Genomic DNA, 17,050 nt, shown 5'->3' with positions numbered 1-17,050 from the left:
ATATTGAGCACCGCTTGCTGTATTTCTGGTTTAAAGCCAGATGTGCGCAACCATGCGTGCCTTCTTATGGTTACTGCGGTATTTATTGTTCTTGCAGCTGTGTCCGCTGCGTCCATAGAGGAGCGTATTTGGTTATTGGAGATGTTTTGTCCCTCCTCAACCAATTGTTTTGCCCGTTTCTGAAATTCCTTGGGTAGATGCTCGATGAGATGCTGCATCTCGTCCCAATGGGCTCTATCATATCGCGCTAGGAGCGCCTGAGAGTTGGCGATGCGCCACTGGTTTGCAGCTTGTACTGCAACCCTTTTCCCAGCCGCGTCGAACTTGCGGCTCTCCTTATCCGGAGGTGGTGCCTTGCCTGATGTGTGCGAGTTGGCTCTTTTGCGAGCTGCCCCTACTACGACTGAATCTGGTGGCAGCTGTGAGGTGATAAAAGTAGGGTCCGTGGGCGGTGCTTTATATTTTTTCTCCACCCTTGCAGTTATCGCTCTACTCTTGACAGGTTCTTTGAAGATCTGCTTTGCGTGCCTTAGCATTCCTGGAAGCATAGGCAGGCTTTGGTAGGTGCTATGGGTGGAAGAGAGGGTGTTGAAAAGGAAGTCATCCTCGACAGGTTCTGCGTGTAACGACACGTTATGGAACTCTGCTGCCCTAGCTACCACCTGTGCATACGCTGTGCTGTCCTCAGGTGGTGAGGGTTTGGTAGGGTACGACTCAGGACTATTGTCTGATACTGGGGCGTCGTATAGGCCCCAAGCGTCTTGGTCATCTTGGCTCATGGTGGTATGAGCCGGTGAATGTGACGGAGTCTGTGCCGGTGATACATGAGTTACAGGTGGAGGAGAGGGTGGCGGGGTTACCTTTTTAACCACTTTTGTTTGTGGTGTTTGTTCCTGTGTTTGGAACTCGAGTCTCCTTTTTCTCCTGATTGGGGGAAGGGTGCTGATTTTCCCTGTCCCACTTTGTATGAAGATCCGCTTTTGTGTGTGGTCCACGTCAGTGGTCTGCAACTCTTCCTCAAATCTGTGCTTGCGCATTTGAGAGGACAGGGATTGTTCCTCTGAATACGAGCTGGCAGTCGGTTCGGTTGCCGGTCGTTTTGGCACCGAAACTGTGTCTTTGCTTGTTTTCGGCTCCGAGGAGAATTTCCTCTTTTTCGGAGTCGAGCCTTCTCGGCGTCAATCCTCCTCGGTGCTGCTGTCTCTGCGTCGAGCAGCTTCGGTTCCGCTGTCTCGGCGTCGATCTTTTTCGGCAGCAGTGTCTCGGTCCCGAGATTGCTGCGTGCCTGTGTCTCGACCCGAGTTGGACGATCTCGGCACCGGTTCGGCCTTTTTCGGTGCCGATGGTCGGTCACCTACTTTATGGGTTGAGCCATGGCCTGTTGGCAGTGGCATCCCCTGGGCCTTGTCTGTTTTCTTGTGTGGTGCTTGCTTCGACGTCTTACTCATGGTTTCTTCGACGTCGAATTCGTCCGAGTCCGATTCATGAATGGAGAAGGCTTCCTCTTCTTCTCCTTGTTCCTCGAACCCTCGTTGTCCTGTCGGCGTGGCCGCCATCTGTAATCTTCTAGCTCGCCGGTCACGGAGCGTTTTTCGGGACCGAAACACACGACAGGCCTCACACGGCTCTTCCTTGTGCTCGGGCGACAGGCACAAGTTACAGACCAAATGTTGGTCTGTATATGGAAATTTATTGTGGCATTTAGGACAGAATCGGAACGGGGTCCGTTCCATCAGTGTCGATCTTACACGCGGTCGGCCGACCAGGCCCCGACGGGGGATCGAAATTACCCCGAAGGGCTACCGGAGCTCTTCACGATTCGGTGTCGATTCTATTCTAACCCGATACCGAACTAAACAATACCGACGTAGTTTTCCGAAGTTATGACTATCTTTCCGTCCCGAAACCCGGAGCGAAAAGGAACACGTCCGAACCCGATGGCGGAAAAAAAACAATCTAACATGGAGTCGACGGCCATGCGCAATGGAACAAAGGAGGAGTCCCTCGGTCTCGTGACTCGAAAAGACTTCTTCGAAGAAAAACAACTTGTAACACTCCGACCCAACACCAGACGGCGGACTATGCACAACATGTGTATCTGCAGCTACAAATGCCACCGAACATATTGTTCTCCAACACTGGTACATTTGGTAGGTTCACATGAGTAAAAAAGTATTCCCCGAAGTCGAACTGGCTCTCTTAAAGAAAATATGAACAAAACAAGAGACTGCTGCTAGGGGAACTCCGCCAGCATAGTATTGAAAACCTCAAGAGAGTAGACAAACATACCACAGTACTTCATGCGTACTGCTGGGGAACTGGCACCAGGAGCATTTCATATCCTTAAATTAACTGTGTTAGCTAAACATTTTCAGGACTGACCCAATAGCATAAAGCCATGCCGAGACACATTTTAACTGGCCGAATTCTAAGGCCTCAGGAGCTAAACTAATTGAGCCATCTTGGATTATGGCGGACTTTGTCTGCACTCATGAAGCTAATCCACACTATAGCTTCCAGAGACACGCAACACTAGGTCGATATATGTAGTAAATCTTGGTACAGTGGTGTCACGTAAGTGGTCCATTAGCCAATTAGGAGGATTCCTGTTTCGCTATCTGTCATGGTAGGAGGGGGATGGGGTAGAAAGGTGCACTGACATTCCGTTTTAGGTGATCGAAAGGACACCCCCTGCTCCGGGGATATTTAGAAGTGAAACCTTGGCATTTTGCTTTTTAATGCGTTACTAAAGGTATGGTCCACAGTTGAACGATGGAAAACAACTGTGTTGTGGTGCAATTCCCAGTCTTAACAGCTTTCTCTTGTGGCATGGAGCTGGTCTCCTTTTTCTTTTTTATTTCCATTTGCTGCTACACCATCAGGGATTTGATGTCAGGCACCCATTTTCCACAGATCCCTTAGGAATAACAGTAGTGAGGTTTGGACATTTTACATCATCTTATATAATTATAAGTAAAAATGCATTGGTCTTAGAAGGTAAATTACTAAATCTATGAGAAGCAAACTTATTGCCTGAATAAAAAAAGTGTCCATACTGCCATCTAACTGATGCTTTGAAGCTCCTTGGCTGCTACTGCCTCTATATATCTGGGGCCTTGTGGGCCAGTGTGGCTCCTCACTTCTTTCCTGATGAACTGAACCACCTGCTGGAGATTGGAGGTGAGCAAAGATACCCATTATGTATTTTTGTTATTTATAAGGGGGGGGGGGGGGATCTGTTTCATCCTAATTTAGGTATAATGCATTCCCTCTCCCTAGTTTCCCTGATACCTGCCCATCAGCCAGGGCGTGTGTGATGTCAGAATGTTTAGGTATGTCTAGAGAAAATTTGGAGAGAGTGGGCTGCGCAGAAAAATGCTGCTCCTGGTGGGGTGTTGATAAAGCATTGAGACGACACCTGTAACTAAGACTTTATTCTTCAAATAAACTTCATCATACAACCTACGTTACCTGCCTAATCAGGATCTATCTTTAACTGTAAAGAGAGAGGAAGTACCTGACCTCTCTAGTTCAACTGGTAATAGAAAAACTAAACAGGAAAAAGTAACCAAGCTATCCTTCTTACATTTTCAGTAAGCAGAAACAGACAACCTATGGGCACATGCTTTGAGCTTTGGTTTTAGTAAATACACAAGAAGCTAGACAAATTGACCTATTAGAAGATACAAAACAAGTGTGAGTTGACTAATAAAGTAACTTCTGATTTTGAGCCAGTTACTGTCAACTCCACTCAAATAGCAACCCCATTGCCTCTTTAATTAGGGAGGGGAATATAAACATCTTATCGCCCCAAGTCAGTATTTAAAAAGGCGGAGCTTATGGGGAAAAAGAACACACCCATTGGCACCTGCGTCGGTAAACACAGAGCCTAGAATTCATCCATTTAAACGATCAAGAAAAGGAAGGGCATTATTGATAAATCATACTGGATATGTGAAAGGAAATTTCAAACTTGTTTCTCCCAGTCCAAAAAGAACTCTTCTGAGGGACCTCCAAGCCCAAGGATTCCACTCAACCATCCGCATAAATTAAAAGCCCCACCTTCTAGACATTTTTTTCCTGTTAACTATCCCATAGTACAGAAAACTACACAGGGGGTTGAAGGGAATTCTACATCCCGCCAGAAATGTGCTATAAGAGTTGCCAAACTACAACCAGCTAAGACTACATCTCTGAAGGGGACAAGCCAGTTAGTTGCCTAGTCAGAGAAATATTTGTTCTGTAAAAGGTTTACCAGTTCAAAACGAAAAGTTAAACCACACCCTTTACACAGGGGCAGATTGGTAGGAGCCTTTCAAGTGATCCACTCTTTGAAAAAGAGGAGTTAAAATGGCATGGCTCCGGTGGGGTTTTGTAACATGGACAATGCTTAAGCTACACAAATATGCTTTTACTCATTACAAGTGGCATCAATGGTAATAAACGTAGAAAATGACCTCTAAAATGCAGGAATGGAGCTTTGGTAAGGTCCAGAACTCAGGACCTCTAGCCCTAACTGACAGAACCAATCGACTGGAGCTTTGAAAAAAAAAAGTCCTTCATCTATGTACGATTCACTACTAGCCTACAAATTAATTTTCTTTTTTTGGGGCTTTTTGAGTGAAACTTAAAGAACCCTATTCATTCCTTTCCATGGACAAGTGATACTGATACTTTTCTTTTTATCACTACCTTGAACAACAGACTCCTAAGACAGAAACAACCGGGAGGGACAGTTGTAGTCAAACTTCTTTAATTCCCATATTTTCTAATGTGTCCATGTCCTCCTCATCGTGACAGAAAATGTCGGTGTACCGGTCTTTCGGTTGTGCTTTTGAAGAAATGATCTAATAATTGTAATACCCATCTCCGCAAGCATACGTTAAGGACACAAGTGGATGGTACTGACTGTGTAGGCACAAATAGTGAGGTGAAATTACCCTTGCTTTGTCCCTCGTTGCTATTTAGATTTTCCTTCAGCTCTAATTGTTTTTCCGCTCCCTTCACCACCGCCAACATTAGTGAAGATGGCCAGGGCTTGGAGGTTTGTTTTCTAGAGGGGCATTAAAGATGTAGCTAGGACCTCTAGTTTGCAATATCTCCACATCTTTTGGGACAAACACCACTTACACTTAACCCACGAAATAGTTTTGATTTCCTAGACATTACTCCATTTGAATGAACTGTGGAACACAATTTGGCCATCTGCAAAGTTAGTGTTACACTGTTTATTTCAACCATTTTTTTGTTGTACATAATGTAATAAATACATTATTATTAGAAACATAACAAGGTAAGTAGAATTTGGGAAAATGATTACAATCCTCCATTTTTCAGTACTCTGTTCGTGACTGGGTAACAACTGCCAAAAAGGCATGTTGAAAAAAACTGCTTAAACCATACAACAATTTGATAGTATCACAGAGATTTAGCATTTCCCATTTTCAGGCGTTTTCTAGTCTTTGGGATTGTTTAGTGTTTGGGAACCACGCATAGCCAAAGTACTCTATATGAGTAGTCAATACTGTGACATAGAAACATACAGCCTATCTTCATTATTATTTGACCTTTGTTTTTACTGTTAATATCCTTATTTATATAGTCAATTCGACATAATAAACTTAAAAAAAACACACACACAACTTTGGCTGTCAGTCGTGCCTTTGTTGTAATTTGGTTGCACTTTACAGAGGCTTCTTTGAGCTAAGCCCTGACTGTACATCCACTTGTATCAGGTGACACAAGGGGCTTGGGAGGACAACTTTACCTCGCAGAAAAACATCAATGTTCTGTTTAGAGAAGCACATTCTACACTACTGGTGCTCAGCTGACTTGGAAGAAGAGCCTTAAACTGCTTTTTCGTGAACGTGCTTTCTCTCCTTCAACTAAACTTTGAGTAAGCTTGTGTAGATGGGTGTGGGTACTGAAGACCTTCAAAAGGCTTTATGTTGCATTCCTCCGATATATGCGACTTCTGTTCAGATTATTGTGCACAGGACACAAATTAAATTAACCAGAGAGCAAATTTACCTTAACCATATATGGTAGCTCCAATTTCCCAAAGGTATCTTAACTGCAAGTACCACAGATTTCATCAGAAAACATTACCACAGAAATTCCTTACCATTACAAAGAGCCCTCCGTTTTCCTCCACTTCTGCTGTTTCCATCAGGAGTTCGATTGATTTTTTCTTTCCAACGGTCTGAACTACCTTGGATATTAAATCCTTCTTTGGTTCTCTAAGGCTAATGAAGAAAATAAATGCCACGTTACTGCAGCACTAAAAACATGGTTCAAGGTACTCTTCTTCACCCAACAAAGGATTCTCTAAGCACTTAAAATAAGTAAATAAAGAAATAAAAACAAATTTAAGTTTTATTGCCATGTTTTAATTAGTGATTTAGCATGCTTTTAAATGTCTGTCATGTCCATCCACTCATTGTTTTCCAATTACCTTTTACCTCTTTCACCATAACCCCCAATGAAGTTGCACTATCCAGCTTTTCTGTCTCTCCATCTGTATTTATTCATGGCTACTAAGGGGTAGCCATTAAGGCGCATTCAGAGAGAAATGGCTTTTAAATCAACAACGTATTACAATCTATATCTTTTAGTTTGTTTATACATTTTAACTCTGGGCTAAAAAACAAATCTTACTAAGCACAGCACATGCTGGCAAAAAAAGTTGGCTTTTCCGACGTTGTTGAATTCTACAGGAGGCCTCTTGGCATACAATATTAAACCCCTCCAAAGGAGTTTAACTCAATCCTAAAGTAAGCCAGATTATTGCCACGGATGGGATGTAAGGCGAGAGATTAGAGAGGTGGCAATGGCCTACCCATTCTATTCCATAGCACACGAAAAGATCCCATGCAAAGATTTCTGGCTAATATTCCGAGAGATACTGTCACAGGTGCAGACCCTTGAGTAACTTCCTTGTCTGATCATTCTCACATGCTCTTAACTGTAAAGCTCCCTGATCATTTTCAACATCAATGCGTTTAGTGCTTTACATCAAGGGCCCTGGGTGACCACGTTTTCAAGTCAGACTTTGCTGTTGGAATACAGGATTTAAAAAATATATAAATGCAGGCTGTCTCCTCCATAAATGTATTCATGCCCAGTTTAAAAGAAATGAAAAGGCACTTCTACCGCCAAACTTAGTTGTGAAGCTACTTATAGCACATTTTCCCTTAAAAAGCTCAAGGACATACATTTCCAATTTAAAGAGTGCTGAGCGGGAAATAAATTACTTGGGTAAAAACACACAGGTTCATGTGTATTTGAGGTTGAGAGACCCTGCAAAACTATCCCGGCTCTTGAGGATAGCTCAGCCATGTACAGTTATACATCTCAGGAGAAATATAAATCGGCAATGGTGATGTTTTGCTGAATTTCTTAGCTTATTATACAGACTTGTATACCTCCAAACATCATCATACTTTAACAGCGACCAAGGAGGAACATATCACACTGGTTTGGGTAGAGGGTGGTATACGAGAATAAATATGCTTCAGCCAACATCAGTAGCTGAAATTAAATGTGCAACAGTTATATTTTTGACAACAGATAGATTAACTGGTGAATTCTTTCCTAGGATGGAGAGGTTGAACAAGCCACACGAGGCAGGCAGCTATGAAATGCCTAATTTTGAAAGAACTTTCTAGCTGCACAGTCACACTGGGACATATGCTGGATTGACTCACAAAGCACTGCGCCACATTTACCCATAGTGGGTGACCAGGTTGAGACAAGGACACTGTGAAGCACTCTTGCTGCTATGCTGCCAAAAGCCAGTAAGTTCACAAAGACTGGCAGGTGCACATATTGGGCAATGTGGTCAGTGGTCAAGGGAGCAGGTAAGACGCTGGCATTCTCCCCAAAAATACCCATCACTGATAAATGTACCTATCAAGCGATGATGGAAGGGACAGTGCACCTCACACTGTGTGATCAGACTTTGCAGAAGCTGGATCAGCTTTTTACTGGTGGCAGCTTCCTCACTCCTGAGCAGCTGCATGAATGTTCATCTCTCAATGAACTGGTTAGGTTAGTAAACTATTGACTGCATCAGGGGGCTACAGCTTGTTTGGATTTGTTCCCTCAGGAAGCCATGGGATGCCCCCCGCAATAAGACTGATGTTCTTCTCTACCAATACTAAAGAATAAGGGGGTCATTCTGACCCTGGCGGTCATGGACTGGCTGGCGGTGCTTCTGGGGCCATTCTGACCGCGGCGGTACAGCCGCGGTCAGAAAAGGGAAACCAGCGGTTTCCCGCGGCCCCAGGGAATCCTACACGGCGGCGCTGCAAGCAGTGCCGCCATGGGGATTCCGACCCCCTTCCCGCCATCCTGTTTCTGGCGGTTTTCACCACCAGAAACAGGATGGCGGGAACGGGTGTTGTGGGGCCCCTGCAGTGCCCATGCCACTGGCATGGGCACTGCAGGGGCCCCCTAACAGGGCCCCATTGAGATTTTCAGTGTCTGCTTAGCAGACACTGAAAATCGTGACGGGTGCAACTGCACCCGTCGCGCACCAGCAACTCCGCCGGGTCCATTCGGAGCCGGCATCCTCGTTGCTGGGGCTTTCCCGCTGGGCGGGTGGGCGGCCTTTTGGCGGTCGCCCGCCAGCCCAGCGGGAAAGTCAGAATGACCGCCGCGGTCTTTTGACCGCGGTACAGTCTTGTGGCGGTTCCCGCCAGGCGGGCGGCTTCTGCCGCCCGCAGGGGTCAGAATGACCCCCTAAGTCTCTAAACTACATAAACAGGAGTCTCCAACCCATCGAAAGTTACCAGTAGCTTGCTGACATCCATAGAGTACCTTGTGGCCGGCCATTTTTTACCTTGTATTTTTCTGTGTGTATTTTCAGGCCTTCTCTGTTGCTTACTCGCGCTCACTCAAACCATTTGCTCAGATTGGCTTAGCTGAGCTCAGTTAGAGCAGGGAGGGACGAAGCAGGGGATGTTGCTGAAACTCAGAGGCATTATTGGACTACCCAACAGAAAGCGCGCCTGCTGCCTCCTAGCTAACTCCATAACATGTTGTACATGGTATCATAGTTCACTCTGTGGCACTCCACACATTTTGCTGTAGCTCACTGCATGGTATTGCAACACACTACATGGCAAACTGCTCATGGTGCTTTAGCTGACACTATTCTCTTGGAACTGTCATTATTATAAAATTAATAGGAAGAGCTGAACAAAGGCCAGACTCATCTCTATGACCCCTTGCACAAGCAGTCATGGCAATGCTTTTTCATTTAAAGTTAAATACTACAAATGATGAAACCAATGCCATGTATACAAAAGTATGATCTTTTAAATTATGAAAGTGATTTCTCCAACATGCAGAAGGGGTTTCATCTCATATCAACAGAATATATCACTGCATTAAGAGGCATATTTAGGCATGACAGTAGTTTAAAAAAAATCATGGACTCCCTCCATCCCAGACGACCAAAATATAAGTCATTTGTCATGTTCACTATCTATGAGGCCTAGGTAGTTATGACTACATTGGGGCATCTTTATAGTTTAACAGGAGAAATTTCTATACAGTGCACACTATGATCTTGTGCATTTCAAGGTGTTGCAGTGTAATAATGAAGAAAAGGGAGGCACAATGTAATTAATTGTATTACATTGCAGCATTAGTAGCACTTACTAATCCTATGTGAGGCATTGGAGTGCTAAACTACATAGTCAGCAAGCTACATCATGCAGGGTGTGTGATTCTCTATTGTGATCCTATGTGGAAAGTGTTTCTGTGTCATGCGTGACGAACATAGAAGTGCGGTTATCATGTTATGGGAGGCAGTATGTAGCAGTGTGGAGGATAATTAGGTGCGAAACGGATGCACAGTTTACGGTTTTCAGTGCTTTGGACAGTTCTAATGATCCCTATGGTATTTCCTATGACTGTAGTCTGCTTAACGGGCTACTGTAGAGTTCAGGATCACACAATTTGTTAAAGAAGGAAGCTGGTATTGATCCCAGGTTTTAACATTTCATGATGTATATTGCAGCCACTAAAATCTTTTTCTCCCCAGAGATGGCTTCGCCACCTTTAGTGCACCATATGGTGAGTTGAGGCGTATGCAACACGGAATAAGAAGTTGAAACAAGCAGCTTTTCTGGCCTCATCTTGGACACAAGCACAGCACAGCGGCAGTTTAAAGAGTAGTGCTTGACAACCAGATTCTTCGCAACAGGGACTGTCAAAGAATAACTTGACACCCTGATGCCAACTCATTTCCATTCCTAAGTACAATGGCATAATCAGATATCAACCTCTGCCTCTTTCTGCAGTGAGCAATGTGGAGTATGGCTTAGGCTAAACGTCACCCAACGAAGCAACATTTGGTTTAAAACTCGTTTAGGTTTTAGGGCATGGTTTCTTGTAATTGTTGCTTTCAGATTATAGAGCAAAATATATAGCAAAAAAGAGCATATACATATTTTAATGATGTTTCAGAAATCTCACTTCATGATTTCTGTCCTGATGAGATCCTGTATGATGTTATGGGTTGAAATGCTGTCAACATTTCTAATAACAAACTACATTTCAATATTGTCCTTGCAATTTATTTTGCTTTATTTCGTGTTAAGAACACACAGAGTATGTACCAAAGTCACTACATTTTAGCTCATTTAGGCTGTGGTTTTCTTCTTTCAATGGGGCACATTACATTGATGTTGTTAACGGAGTGTTAGACACCGATCATCGTATGACAGCATTTTGGCTAAGAATTATTTCTATTGAAATATGAAGTGATCTTGTCATATATGTTACCTAGTTTAATGGCATTTGTTGCAGACAGCAATTTAATTTTGCTGACTGACATTGGATGTGGATGAAACCAATGAGAACCACTGTTTGTGAAACCTCCTCCCACTATTCAGCAGCTCATCGCACCTATACAATGCTTCACTACCTTTCTGTGGACAAACGCCTGCTTCTCATGGTTAAAGAGTTAGAGCAAGGCCCCATCAGGACTTCAGGCCATGGTAAACTCACAGCAATGTGCTGGAAGGGAGTGATGGAGATCTCATCAGAGGAGACTTTAGAGATTGAATAAAGCTCTCCTGAAGGATCCAATGTGAGCGCCAATAAAGCACAGGTTTTAAAGTTTACCTTGTGCACAATGCAGGGGACACAGTAAGCCTGGCATCATGAAACTTCTGTTCATGGTTATTCTATTAAAGGGAGTGTGATAATTATACTGGGATACAGTGGGAAAATATGTTCTTCAGCAAGTCAGCAGTCATAGTGGCTCAAATCCTGGTGAAGGTGTTTTCCGAAGTTAGATTTTTTTTTTCTCCGCGGGGGCTGGGTGAAGGGGAGCAATTGAGATTTGTCTACCATACTGACTATAGCGGTCTACACTCAGACATTATTGTGTAGCACTACTTCTCTATGGCAGGACATTAAAAGTTATTAAACTATCCTAGTTTACATGTAGGAGACTGGAGCATTTAAATAACAATAAAACTCAGTATTACCTATTTCAAAAGAAAAACACACACAGTTGTACTTTAAAAAAAAAATGTTTAATCCCAATACAGTTATATTTTGGAAATAGAAGTCCTTGAGTTGAGAACATCAAAAAGGTGCAGAGCAGCACAACTTTCAGAAGAGAATCTTGACACTTACTCTAAGGATGCACTGTTGCAATTGTAGAAGACAGCCAGCATTGCTGTCTGTTAAAGAACAGGGTCGTTTCTGTGGTGATATAAACTACTGAGCAAGGGATTCTGGCTGGGTAATCAGCGGGTGCTTCTCAGAAAGAGAAATCACCTTTTGTTACGAGGTACTAATCTTGCAAAATAGTACCCCGTGAGGCCTTTTCTGCTTTGGAACCTCTAGAGACCCACTCTGACACCCTTATCCCCACAGAGTGCCTCTGCAGTTATCGCCTCAGTGATTGCTGCTCTTGTTCGCTGGCAACATTTTAAAAACAAGGGTCTGCTTCCACACGGACTTCTTTTTTGTCAATGTCATTACTTCCTGATTGTTACAGAGTTTGCCTAGGGTTTCCTTACGGTTGAGGCTTTCAACACTGAAATCTTCAAAGTTGAGAGGTAAATTAATGCTAAAACAATATGCTCCACGTACCCAAGAAGTTTAGAATTTGAGCTGGTCTACTCAAGTTAGCCTGTAAGATGGCTCAAGGAGTCAAAAGCTGATCAGGGACTGTAGATTGAAATGTCTAACTAAGCAAGGCAGTCTTCATTTCCCACCCCTTCTTTTCAAGGTAAAACAAAATGGAGTACTATTTAAATCAAAAGTAGGCTTGATTTTTAATTTAAGAATTTTAAAATGTCCTTTAACTCATAGCTTAAACTAGATGTGCATATCCAAATCCTCCAACATGTCCTAATCTGCTCGACATTTGCCAACTCTGCCTTCTTTCTGCTGATGTGAGACCGCACAGGCTCTTTATGACCAGACATAGCTGCACCTGGCACCCCTGGTTTCTTGCTGGCTGGAGAAGATTTGGGAACAATGCAGTTACTGTCAAACAGAGAGGACGCTCCCTCCCCCCACTTCTATACGTGCCAACACAGCATTGCTTCCTGTGATAGAATGCGCAGATCTCATTACAAAGAGATTACTTAACATGTTTCAGCTAATACAAGTATGCATGAGCAATCAACTGAAAAGGGCCCGCAATCCAAACAATCATAAGAAGGCACACCGCAACAAGCTACCCAGTTGAGTTGGCTTCCGAGTCTGACTTAAGGTTAACCTCTGCAATATCAGCGCACCTGGAACCTTATTTTCATTTTCTGTCCAACACTGTCAGGTCACGCTAATCAACCTTGCATTTGCATGCACCTGGGGCTTCCACCGATCACGGCATCAACACCAAGTTGATTGGTAACTTCTAGACAGTCTTCTCGCAGTGGTAAACACTCGATTACCTCTGAACCACTACTCTTCTACAGGACAATAAGAAATAATATAACTGAAATGCATACAATATGTTACAAAAGCAAACATAAAAATAAGAGAAACGTATTGGAGATAATACAAAATTGTACCACAAGCATACATGTGGAAAAGCATTTTAATCAATATTGATGCAAAACCAAGACTAAAGATAATCAGTAAACGTAAATGGTATTGCGTTGCTTCAAACATCAATGAAAAACCATAGGCAGCTGTTATGTTGACTTAGAGAATTTCACACACAGTACTTTCTCAGAATGGCGTAGCCGAAGATGAGACAGAAGATAAACTTAGTTTTACATTTCACCCTGGTCCTGCTGATCCTGCACCCACTGCAAAATAAACAGGAGTGCTAGAGCTCAAAGAACAGCTGGTTTAAAAGTCTCTATAAGAAGATTACTACAGCTTATACACCATGTTAAAACAGTTACCTACATGGACAAGCATTATTAAACTTGAAATTTAGTAACCGAAGTGCAGATCTAAAAGAAATGAAGACTTAAAAACAAAAAATGTTTGTAAAATATACGTTTTGTCAAATTGGATTTAAAAATGTTCCTCGAGAAGGCGAACAGCTCTAGAGCAAGAGCAGCATTTGACGGGCATCTGATCAGAAGGCAATGTTTCTGATCATGAATATTGCAATTTTGGATATTATGCAATATATTTTGGGCTGGTATGTTGTTTTCTGGTAACATTTTGGGGCACTGAACCTTTATCTGGTAGTTGCAAATAATGGATTGCCGGACAGCAAAGAGTAATGCAGGCAATGGGGCACTACTTAGGACAGAATTCATTACTCACATATCGATCGTCTGCATCAGTGATTTATTGGTATCTAACCATATTACATTTAAAAAAAAAGTCTATTGCACTCCTAGATTGTATTAAAGCACGTTTAAGCAAGCAGAAGAGAGGTGGTAGAAGTGCATCATTACAAAGTTTAACACAACAATTAAAAATGCAAACCTCCACTCAAGCTCCCCCTTCAACAATTGTATTTATTTTTAAAAGTCCTTCTATAATGCGACTTTTCCAGGGCGTGTGATTCCACCGCCAAAAGACACAAAATGATATAACCGTTATTGCTCACTGTTGGTCTTTTTTTTTTAAACTATTTGTAGGAACTTGAACAAGCCTGACCAAGTCATTACAGGCTAGATCAGGAACAGTTGGGCTGGGCAGTCGATGGCCTACACTGCAATCTCACCTAGCACACCACATCAATATTACCCTGGTTATCATGTTAACCAGGGTTTTTCAAGAGGTGATGTTCCTCACATGGGTACTCTGATGCACAAGTCTAACCAAGTTCACATGCCGACTGGCTATCACATCCTGGTCAATCTCTAATATTTTCCCTATCTGATTTTAAATCAGAACTCCAAATAACACGGTCAAACATACTCACACAACTCATCATCTGACGAGTTGCATCACCTCCCCCATAACCTCTATGTCACACCCTCCCCAGATTACAACCTAGCACAGTTAGCCATATTTTTCATCTATTATTCCACTCCAAAAAAGTATAACGGATTGAGGCTACAATTCTGCTTGACTACATTTTGTCTTGTGAAGGGTGCATAGGTAGTCTCCTTGTACTCAACTGCAAAGCCCCAGCTTGAGTGATTCTTTCGCTCACTCTCTTATTATCCACTTTCTCTCCATTAACACTTTTCCATAGAGCAGCTGCTGCTCTTTGCCATTTAGCTCTCTCTATCCACTTCCAGTGGGATGGAAAAGCCATGCACACAGACAGCTGTTGCTTGGCTTAGTTTCACCAAGTTGCTAGGGAGTAGAAAGGCTCGGAGGTGCTCTGAAGTTCAGCATGACTGAGACCTGATACTGGTGTCAAATGTGTAATTGTGCCTTTTGATGTCATAAGATAGGCAAAAATACCTATAAACTGTCACAGAGTAAAATATTTTCAAACTGTTCTGCATACACAAAACACTGTTGTGAGCAACGACCATCAATGTAAAGTACAAATAAATAAATAAATAAATAAATGATGGAAGCCCCCCAAACCTCACCGAAAAGCAATTTCATCAGCAACTTTTTCTTCAGTATCTTCCTCTGTAATCTCAAATCGTCCTTTAAAGTCCATTTCCAATCGTTCCCCCAGCCTCTCTTTCACAGGCCGCTTTCGTTTGAGATGCGCATGTCCATTTTCCTCCCCTTTGTGGGCTGGTTTCTTATCCTCGTTTTTTTCCTCATTCATATACTCATCTAGCTCTTTATCCAAGATTGCCATCTCCTCTCCCCCTAGTTTTTTTTCTTTCTCCATCAATTTCTTAGCCAAAATATAATTGTAGGCCTCAGACTGCCGACTCATATCAAGTTGCCCATCCATTCCCAGAATACCAAGCTCTGATGCTACTGCATCTTGATTCTGATCCTGCAGAACAGAACCCCAGATATTATTCACTTTTTTCATGGGGGGTGCAGCTGGCCTTGAATACCCTAAAACAAAGGGAACGGGCTCCGGTTTAGAAGGCAGATTAATCTGCTTCTGTCGTTTCCACAGGGAACGGTCTTCATCATCAGAGTCCGAAGCACTTTCATCACTTGAAACTGCACCTTTAGTTGTCCGGTAACTGGTGCTAGATGGAAGGGTTAAGGCGATGTTTTGAAGACTTCGATCTGTACAATTCAAGAAAGATTTCTGGAGAGAAAAAAAAAAAAACAATGAACAAGACAAGGCTAAAACAAACTTCCGTGCAAGAAATAACTGTTTTCACTCACTGCTCACAACCTAGTTTTTTATACAATCACGGAGGGTATGGACACAACTAAGACAGCTAAGAAGAAAACAAATTAATATTGTTAGCGGTGACAGTGCAGGCAAGTACACACCATTCCTATTCATTCTCTCCTAAATTATGAGCAGCGCTGTAATAATTTTTTTAGATTTCAGAAGAAATCAATATTTAGAAACTGTGACCCCCACCATTTGAGCTCTGCATTAAGGGAGTATTCACTCTGGTTTGTGGAGAAAGGAGAAGGACTTTGAGAGAATTTAGGCACTTTTAGTTGAGTCTTGAGTTAATTGTGGACACTGTCAACACTTTAGTGTTGTTTGTTTAGTGCGTTTGTGGTTTGGGTGTTTGGGTATAGGCACAAGCACCAGGGCTGGAAGTGTAAATGTAGAGTATAAAGCTAGCAGAATTGTTTTAAGTCATCCTGGGGAATCATCAATTTGGTCGAGAAAAAAAAAAGAGGGGTTCGGGGGTTATGGGAACTCAAGAATTATTACAGAGTGTATGGGCCAAGTATGCGAGCAGAGCAAAAAATGGTTCTCTTATTTCAAAGCATTGAAGCAGTTCAGAAAACCTTAAATAATTTGTCAGACATGGACAGAAATTACCCCTTTGGCGAATAAATTTGAAAAAAAATTAGGTGTGCATTATTTATTGAGGGTTTCCACGTTACTAGAAATATATTTTGGATGGCTCACGTAAAGGGGCAGAAAAAGTAGAGGAGAATACAACACATAATTAGGTGCGTCATTAAGATATAGAAATATGGAGAGAAGAGAGAACATGGTAGTGCGGTAATGGCAGGAAGACAAGAAAAGGCCGGAGAGTCAGGCTATAAAGGCCAGTGTTGCCAGTAATAGGGAATGTCCAGCATATAAATCAGTGTTGGACAGGTGTCGCACCCCCAAGTATTCTCAGAGAAAGCAATAACTAAAATAAATATGTGAGGACATAGTTTTGAAGCTGGGAGAGAAAGGATAAGACAATCATTCAGAATGGGTGGTTCTGAATAAAGTGAAGGTGAAGATATTGTTCAACACTTGCTCTAAAAACGCACCATAATTTCCGAAAAACAGTATAGAAATTGTTTTACAGAAAGGAATGTGCAGCATTGAACAGATATAAAGCCAGGGGGATATGGAAGACAGTTGATAAAAACAGGGGGTTATTTTGAAGCTATTCTAGACTTTAGTGGCAGGTGTTTTGTAGGTAATGAATGTCTGTCAGTCAGTCGAAGAGGATGAGATTTTACTGTGGCCACACCAGAAACAGCTGGAGGTTCTTTAGGATGCAGTGCATGTCTTCCGGTACAAGTGCAATAATTTGAGGTAGGT

General features: G+C 42.6%; 1 protein-coding gene across 1 annotated transcript in view; it reads right to left on the bottom strand.

The window, feature by feature from the left end:
- PHAX (phosphorylated adaptor for RNA export) overlaps positions 1–17,050 on the bottom strand; it is a 74,452-nt gene that overhangs the window by 24,297 nt on the left and 33,105 nt on the right. The window contains exons 2-3 of the mRNA XM_069227241.1: positions 14,991–15,622; positions 6,125–6,245 (exon numbers count right to left, since the gene is read on the bottom strand). Coding sequence (XP_069083342.1) covers positions 6,125–6,245; positions 14,991–15,622 — 753 coding nt within the window. The remainder of the gene's footprint in view (positions 1–6,124; positions 6,246–14,990; positions 15,623–17,050) is intronic.

The sequence above is a fragment of the Pleurodeles waltl genome, chromosome 1_1 (genome assembly GCF_031143425.1).
Source record: "Pleurodeles waltl isolate 20211129_DDA chromosome 1_1, aPleWal1.hap1.20221129, whole genome shotgun sequence".
NCBI lineage: Eukaryota > Metazoa > Chordata > Amphibia > Caudata > Salamandridae > Pleurodeles > Pleurodeles waltl.
This window is presented reverse-complemented; position numbering and strand designations above follow the sequence as displayed.